At 36.9% G+C, this 9372-nt stretch overlaps 2 protein-coding genes across 2 annotated transcripts; both read left to right on the forward strand.

Moving 5' to 3' along the window:
- Window positions 1-1063: 1063 nt before the first annotated feature.
- uts2d (urotensin 2 domain containing) lies at window positions 1064-3055 on the forward strand (the record flags this gene model as incomplete). The annotated part of the gene is made up of 5 exons (XM_079807065.1): window positions 1064-1160; window positions 1593-1697; window positions 1822-1859; window positions 2800-2884; window positions 3030-3055. 5 exons carry the CDS (start codon window positions 1064-1066, stop codon window positions 3053-3055), a joined length of 351 nt encoding a protein of 116 aa, XP_079663191.1.
- Window positions 3056-4007: 952 nt separating this feature from the next.
- On the forward strand, window positions 4008-6714 carry LOC307120558 (uncharacterized protein). Its single transcript, XM_079807658.1, has 2 exons — window positions 4008-4026; window positions 4366-6714. The coding sequence occupies exon 2, from the start codon at window positions 4375-4377 to the stop codon at window positions 6283-6285; it is 1911 nt and encodes a 636-aa protein (XP_079663784.1). The 5' UTR covers window positions 4008-4026; window positions 4366-4374; the 3' UTR covers window positions 6286-6714.
- Window positions 6715-9372: the final 2658 nt, after the last annotated feature.

A 9372-nucleotide genomic window follows, 5' to 3' on the forward strand; every position in this document is an offset into this window, starting at 1 on the left:
TCACAAAGCTTGAATCATTTCAAATTAGTTTCTTGAGCATGACAAAGAGTTCACTGTACTAAAATGGCCCCCACAGTCACCAGATCTCAACCCAATAGAGCATCTTTGGGATGTGGTGGAACGCGCTGGATGTGCATCCCACAAATCTCCATCAACTGCAAGATGCTATCCTATCAATATGGGCCAACATTTCTAAAGAATGCTTTCAGCACCTTGTTGAATCAATGCCACATAGAATTAAGGCAGTTCTGAAGGCGAAAGGGGGTCAAACACAGTATTAGTATGGTGTTCCTAATAATCCTTTAGGTGAGTGTATATATATATATATATATATATATATATATATAAATAAATTAATATACTAATATAATATATATATATATATATATATATATATATATATATATATATATAATTATATTAGTATATTAATTTATTAAATATTATTTAGGCCTATTAATTTTAAATAATATAATAATTTTTCTATAATTGTTATGTAATGAAAATAGTTAAAAAGCTAAAATCTAACCCAGAAAATAAAGAAAAAATATTATTTTAACACAACAGGCCTGTTAATTATGAAATGGATCTCAATGTTTTAAGTCTTAATGCAATTAGAGTTTCTATCAGATGGAAAAGCCAAGAATGACACGCTATATCATATATTATATCCATCATGACACTGTTTTTTTGTTATTCTAGTCACTGACTCGCGCTTACTTTTAGTTAAATTAAAAGAAGAATGTCAAGAACATTTTGCCATCCACAGATGAATGATAGTCAGTAGAGCCGGTGATTTACTCGTGTCCTCACACCGCCTCTGATTGATTGCTAGTCGCTGGCCCTGAGACCACATCACAACATCAGTCCCAGCTGTCACGGACCCTCTTTTAGATATAGCCCTCTGACAGACCGTACACCGTCACACTTTTGATTTACGGTCGATGACACATTCTCACGTCTTCACGCCTGATTAAAAGTATCCCGTCTGATGAGCCTCCAGCAGTAGAGCGTTCGGTCAGGTATAGGAGCAAATACGCACCAGGAGCTTTTACTCAGTGCCATGGACAGAAAACCCTCAGGAAGTCTTCTTCCACGTTTTGCTCTTTTATTTCTGATTGGTGCTCTCCAAGTTCATACAAGAAGCCTTGCAAGTCCAGGTGAGTCCATTTTTATTATTTTAAACTAAATGACAGATTGAAATGAAAGGGATAGTTCACCTAAAAATGAAAATTCTGTCATCATTTACACACCCTCAAATAGTTCCAAAGCTGTATACATTTCTTTGTTCTGCTGGATATAAAAGGAAGATATTTGGGAGAATGTTTGCAACCAAGCAGATCTCAGCAGCCATTGACTGCCATAGTGTGGAAAAAATACTATGGTGGTCAATGACTGCCAAGATCTGCTTGGTTACAAACATTCTTCCAAATATCGTCCCTTGTGAACAACAGAACAAAGAAATTCATACAGGTTTGGTGCAACTTGAGGGCGAGTAAATGATGACAGAATTTTTATTTTCGGGTGAACTATCCCTTTAAGTTCTTGATCATAGTTCTTAATTGTGAGCTGAACTGCATCCATTTTTACAGTAAACCAGGTTTTCCATTCAAAGGATGATTCTGACAACCAGAATCAGATTTTGGCATTTTTACTACGGAAAAACATCATGCCTGTCCAAGAAAAGGATGTACTAGGTAAATAAACCAATTTGATAAGGATTATCTTACTACTAGAATATGTATACACATTGAAAATTAATTTTAAGCATCTTATAATATACAAACCTGCACTTACTTACATGTTCTTGATGAATCGCAGGACTCGAGCTGGCCAGAAAAATCACAGCGCTGCAGGAGGTATGTTTAATTTTGCTCATGTGCAATTAATGGGAAAAAGTTTGTTTTACAGTATATATTTAAGGGATATCATCCAAAAATGAAAATTCTCTCATCATTTAATCAAACAGTTGACGGCACCCATTGACTTCCATAGTATTTTTTTTCCCATACTATTGAAGTCAAAGGGGTCCATCAACTGTTTGATTACTCATATTCTTCTCAAAATATCTTCCTTTGGTTTCAGCAGAATAAAGGAATTCAGGATTGGAAAAACTTGAAGGGGTGTAGATACAAATATACAATGCTTGGAGTTTGGGAAACCCTGATGTACTGTTTCATGTGTTTCATTTTGTTGATGATACATTTTCAAAAGAACACAAATTCCATTGTTATATCACTATAGTATAAAATTATCCTATTGAAATCAATGTAAAGTGAAATTTAATCTAAAAGTAATCCGATTACATACCCTAAAATGTAATAGATTACAGGGCTATAACCACCATGGACATTGACAATTACCCCCAATAATTAGAAATGGCCAAATTGCGGATCTATGCATTTATTCACTAACGGAAATAATCTCGAGACTAACGATATATTTGATGCAAATATGACTTGCAAATTTGTCTAGTTTTGTCTAGTTTTTTGTCTAGTTTTTTTTTGTGTCAAATTTGTATAGTCCCAAAATGATTATTTCCCAACTAGAATTAGACCTAGAATTTTGTTCACTGTTCTGTTTCTTTAATCTTTATAAAAAATAAAAAAAGTTGGTCCCCCCCAATGTCCAAGACATGGTTACGGCTAAATAAATACAATTTTCAACATATAATTTGTATTCAGTAATGGACTACAATTTGTAATCTAAGTAATCTACCCAGTATGGCATATACTGTATATTAATAAAAATATGAATATGAAAGCTAATTGTTTGAAATCTTTGTTTCAGCTTGCGGCCCTCCAAGAGGAGCTAAATCTGGAAAGAAAATTGGTGTCAAATGCAATAGAAAAAGAGAGATCGATGACCAGCAAAAGAGATGATTGTGAGTATTACTTAAAAAAAAAAAAAAAAAAAAAACATACATATACATATATATATCTCTATCTTAAATGCATTGGATAAAAGTGTCTGTCAAATATAAATGCACTTATTAGTATCATACTAACTTTTTCCATTTTATTTTTAAGCCTGTTTCTGGAAATACTGTGTTTGAGGATCTTAAAGTGAAGAGCCAGGAACAAGAAAATCTGCAAAATAAACTAATGCCTTAAGATGTATCAAACAAGCAGAGCATTTTTAGATATGGAATTATATGTAGTCATAATGTGTCATGATAGCCATAATGTACTCAACACCGTACTCTTAAAACAAAAATGTATTTTATTTAAATGTCATATCAATAAAACTTCAAGTGAAATGTATTGATGTTGCTTTCACCTCATTCTTTATTGATAATTAAACGCATGAGTGAATATTTTTACTGGAATAATTTCAAAATAAATGTAGAACTGAGTGTCTTCTGCTTTGATAAGAGCGTTTGCCTCCCTCTAGTGTTAAGACTTTGTTGAACATTTCCAAATGTGATGTGATGAAATGTGATATTTTCCCTTACAGACACATATGAGCATATGAAGGATATGGATTATTTACATAAAATAATGTCCATAAATGTTTTTATTATAAACACTCTTTAAGCAAATTCTAAACTAAACTAACTTGAAAACAGCCAAACAAAAATAAGGTAAAAAAAAAATATTTTTTATTGTTATTTGATTTTATTTGAATACTTCCTTATCAAAAGAATAAGAAAAAAAGTGCCATTGTTTTAATTATTAATAGGGACAGCTCCTAATATCATACACTGCATTATTGAACATTTATTTAAAAATAAATAGATAAAATAAAAATATACATTGGGAGACAAATGGGAAGACAATGCCCTCATAATAAAGACTGAAAGGTAAAACAAAACATGAAAACACTGCACATTAATATGAGTTCTGAAACTATTTCACTGGCAAATCTGATAAAAAACAGCAACTCATCAAGACGGATGCAGTCTTCCATGTGGGCTGCACTGCAGAGCAAGATATGTGTAGAAAGGGAAGAGCTATTTCCAAATTATGGTTATTAAAAGCATGAACGCCTCCATTTCATCCAGACAGTCTTCAATACTTGCGAGAGGTAAGTCCAACCAGAATTATTGGTAGATAATTACTATTAATAATTATTATTAATTTATTTGTTTTGTAAAATAAAGAGTGATTTTGATTCTTCAGTTTCAATGTTGTTTTGGAACCGATTGACTTCCACTGTATGGACAAGATTTTCATTTTTGGGTGAACTATTCTTTTAAAGCATGGTCAGGGTTTCTTTCCTTCTTAATTTTTTTAGGGGTGTATATCACAAGTAAAGAATATGCTGCAATTTATTTCCGGAAAATAATAATTGGTCGACTGTTTAATGAAGACATGGGCAAATATGTGATTCTTATACTAACATGTACCTATTTTTTTTCCATAGTTTGAGACAATGTGGTTCACGTTTATTCTACTTCAGCTTCTACCTCAGCTCACCCTCAGTACTCCCTGTCCCAGTGGGTGCGTTTGTCATATTAGGGGTTCCGCAACATGCATTGGGAACATCACCGAAATACCCCCTCTCGACCCGACCACAACCTTTCTACTCTGGCTAAATGACACAAACATAAAGGTCCTCAAAGACCGAAGTTTTCAGTCGTTCTCTCTTCTGCAACGACTAATGATCACGCATAACACTCTTGACACCATTCAACCAGAAGCCTTCCATGGTGCGCCACAGTTCCAGTCCATCAAAATGTCATCAAACGCACTCTCGGTCTTCCCACCCAAGGTGTTTAGTGAGCAGAGCAACTTGGAGCAACTGCAGCTAGATGACAACCAAATAGTTTCCATTAGTTCAGAACTCTTCAAGGGGTTGGTCAACCTAACCGAGCTAAATTTGAGCAAGAACCGCATTGCCCAGCTGGACGCCGACGTCTTCCAGAACTTGACCAAGCTGATTTTCCTAAACTTAGCTGGTAACCAACTGAGGAACCTCCCAAGGACGCTTTTTCACAACCTACGGCAACTCAAATCTCTGGCACTCTCGTCCAACCAGTTGGAGACTCTGGAAAGTGGTTCCTTTGACCATCTAAGCAAGCTGTTGTTGTTAACTCTACAGAAGAACCACATCCGAGAGATTCCTCCACGTCTTTTCTGGCACTTGCCATCCCTGCTCACCCTCTCAATGTCGGGCAACCAACTCCGGTATATTCCAGCCGAGAGTTTCTACTACTTACCCAACCTGACCAAGCTCACCCTCTACAAGAACCCCTTGATCTCCCTACCTGACCAGCTAATGGGCAACATGCCGAGGCTCCAAGAATTGACCCTTTACGAAACTAATCTCGTCACTGTCCCTTGGAACCTTTTTGCTAACATGACCAACCTACAGTTTCTCAATTTACACTTAAACGACAATTTGACCTCCCTACCAAAGGATCTTTTCTGTTGCCTGCCCAACCTGAAGAAACTGTCCCTAAGACACAACAACCTTCGGGCGTTGGATCCGGAGCTCTTCTCGACTTTGACTAGTCTTCAGATTCTAATTCTTAATGGTAACAAGTTTGAGTCTCTCCCAGCGACAATCTTTCGCAATACCTCAAGACTAGAAACACTGGACCTGAACGGCAACCATCTAGGGTATCTCTCCGGAGATGTTTTTGTACACACAAGGGCGCTGAATGTTCTCTCTCTTAGCGGCAACAAATGGAAGTGTGATTGTAGCATTATGGGTATTGCAGAATGGATTCGCGACAACCCAAGGATAATCAACGACTTGGACAAAGGAGTAGCATGCTATGAACCGTACCACCTACAAAACCATCCGCTGCAAACATTGACCTATGAAGAGCTCCAGTGTGGTCGGAGTGTTTTCCAAACAACGTTTATGACTTCAAGCATTCCCACAGAGGTTCCTGCAACATCATCCCTACAATCGTCTTCGGCTTCGAGCACAAAAGCAGCAACTTCAACTGAACCTTCAACTTTAAGCACTTTTGCAACAACTGCCTCTCTGTTTCCTCCTACATCTGATCGTATTTACATAAAACAAGGCAATTATTACAACAATGATCCGGTATTCTACAGTACAATTGTCTTGGATAACGGACCTGAAATTGTTCACAACAATCATTACAATGGTTGGGTGTACCTGTGGACTGTCCCGTCGACTGGTCCATACAGTGGCTTCATGATGGCTTTGTATATTGTTCTCTTGGTCACCGGTGTAGTTCTGATTGTGGCCACATGGTATGCTTTGTATCGGCTTCATAAGGTGATGTGGGTGTTAGGGAGAGTCACTATGGGAGACAATCAGAGAATAATGGCTAGAAGAGTACGAAGCTTCAAAGTCAAACTCTAGAGAAAGCTTATGCTGTGTTCACATTACTATGCATACCAATTATGAGGAAAACAGAATTCTATCAAGCTTCTGTTGTGCATTAGATCAGTGCAAGTTTCATTACAAATGGTGTTCAACACAATTTATGTGAAAAACTGAATACATTTCTTGTTTCCAGGTTTCAGTGAAAATGAATCTCAAGGTTTTCAATATTGTCTTAGAATTATGTACACCCATATATAATGATACTCAGTTTTAGGACAGACTAAAAGCTAAGCATGACCATAAATGTATAGTCATTTTTGTACAGCTATGAATCAATTGTTTCTTTCTAAGTTTTCCTTCCAGCAATTTCCACATTCCAATGCTTTAAATTCACAAAACAATGGACACACCCTTGGTGGCTGTTTGCAAAATGTGATCTCTAAAGACCAAATAAAATGTTTCTGTGCCTTGAGAGTGTTTTCTTTGCCATGTATGCCACCTGGTGGTCACACAACATAAAGCAGCCGTTAAAGGGAAAAAAAAGTCAAATGCTAACCTATGCACAATAACCCAGTGTTTCCCAACCACGATCCTGGAGTCACACCAACACTGCACACTTTATCGGCCTTTATCGGCCACGCCAATTTCAGGTCTTTACGTCTCCACTAATAAGATCATAATTTGAATCAGGTGTGTTTGATTAGGGACACATGCAAAATGTGCAGTGTTAGTGTGCCTCCAGGATCGTGGTTGGGAAACACTGCAATAACCTGCCTACTTATTTTCTTAAACAAATAAATGAGTTATAATTATATATATTTTTAATTATTGTTTGAATTATTTTAGATTGCGGATAGAAACTCACACTGCAAATAGTTTGTCAATATGCACACAGTCAACCTTACCATTTGTATTATTTATTTGTTTGTTTAATTTTCTAGGGGAAAGTGTGACTTAAAGGGATAGTTCACCCCAAAATGAAAATTAGCCCATGATTTACTCACCCTCAAGTCATCCTAGGTGTATACGACTTTCTTCTTTCAGACGAATACAATCGGCGTTCTATTAAAAAAATGTCCTGGCTCTTCCAAGCTTTATAATAGCAGTGAATGACTGTTTCTGTTTATTGAAGTCCATAACAGTGCATCCATAATATTTACATAAAAACATAACAAGTGCTCCACACGGCTCCAGGGGGTTAATAAAGGCCTTCTGAAGCGAAGCGATCTGCTTGTGTAAGAAAAATATCCATATTTCAAACTTTACAAACTGTAATCTCATAACTTCCGCTAACTGTCGTACGCGTGTTCCAGTGTATGACATAAGACGGTCCGTAAAATGTACTGGCAGCTCATTACCTGGACATTGTCCAGTAATTTTACGGACATTTCCATTAACCCTAACATAGAACGCAATGAAATTCGAAATAATTCCAAATAGGTAAAACATCTGTAAAAAATAAATACGGAAAATTCCGTTAAATTAATACAGTAGGCCTACATTGTGCCTCATTTTTAAGTGTAGTTCTCGCGAGAACCAAGTTTTGTTTTGCGCTATCCTCTGTGCTTCCGTGTTCGTCACCAGAACTTATACTACTTGAATGCTTGAATACGATTTTCCGACAAATGTTCTATGGTGTACAATTATTTTCAGGGAAACGCACGGCAAAAGTAGTTCAAGGCAGGTCTTTACCGCATTACAGTTCCATACCACTTCGCCAAAATGATTTCAGTTATTTCAAATGTCTTGACAGCCTATAACAGCAAAAGAACCAAAACAACAAATAATTTCCATGTTTTTCCCACAAAATTATGTTTAATTATGAACGAAACGCATATACTCGCTTTCTCCCGCTATCTCTGCTCTCCCACATAGTGAGGACACACACTCGCGCAGAAACGTGTTGTCAGCGCAGGCCCTGGCGATTTTATCAGTAAAATAGTTTAGCAAATGAAAAGCAACATTACATTTTTCACTAGTGAGGTAATAAAAGCACTGATCTTACAGTTCTGCATGTGTATATTGCTAATGCCGAACACTGTTGAAAGAGACGCAAAGACAACGGTAATTCACATGCTCTCTCTCTATCTCACTCTCATAACTTCGCGTCGTGACCGCAGTACCACCTTGGGTGTGCATTTTTTTGGAATACTTCAACGGCCCATCGTCAATAATTCCTTACTTACGCTACGCCTGCGTCACACGCTGGAACGCCAGTCTCTCGTGAACACACGTACGACAGTTAGCGGACAGTTTGTGGATTCTTTTCTTACACAAACGCATCGCTTCAGAATGCCTTTAATAACCCCCCGGAGCCGTGTGGAGTACTTTTATAATGGATGGATGGATGCACTTTTATGGACTTCAAAACAGAAACAGCCATTCACTGCCATTAGAAAGAGCCAGATTTCTTTTTTATATAGGCTAACTCCTATTGTATTCATCTGAAAAAAGATACACCTAGGATGACTTGAGAGTGAGTAAATCATGGGCTAATTTACATTTTTGGGTCAACTATTCCTTTAAAGTGTGCATTTTGTAGCTATTGTAGCATAGTTAATTTAGCTTAGCCAGCAATCATGAACTAAACACAGTCATCAGATTCTTACCACTCCCACATGACTAACAATACGCCTCAACGAGTCCAACATTGACTTTTGGTGTGACTATGAAACTCAAAGAAAGTGTTCATTGATAAGGCTTGACTGGAGGTGCGGTGACGGTTTACAAATGAATCGCACAATACTGAAGATTTCTATTACAACATTAACAGGATACGTGACCCGGTTCACATGTTTGTAACATTAGATCGAACGATGCCTCTCATACTACTAGATATTTTACATATGTGTCAAGTTTTAGTCAGACCAGAAACTTTCTTCATCCAAAAACAGTCAACTGTCCTTAAGCGCTCTGGGCGGACCGAGTTCGAGTCCCCGATCTCGTTCAAATCTCCGTCTTTTCCTTAAATATCTTATTTAAAAAAGCATAAGCCCAACAATATAACATTTCTTAGAGAAACTACTATTCTCTTATCACACACCCTATTCAAGGCCTAAATGTTATTATTATACATTCAAATGTCGTGCTGTCATAGAAACTTATCATGATTACATAATGTGT

The sequence above is a fragment of the Gobio gobio genome, assembly GCF_949357685.1.
Source record: "Gobio gobio genome assembly, chromosome: 24".
NCBI lineage: Eukaryota > Metazoa > Chordata > Actinopteri > Cypriniformes > Gobionidae > Gobio > Gobio gobio.

Excerpts from the sequence above, each read along its gene's own strand:
- LOC307120558 (XM_079807658.1), top strand. The coding sequence starts at position 4,375 with ATGTGGTTCACGTTTATTCTACTTCAGCTTCTACCTCAGCTCACCCTC.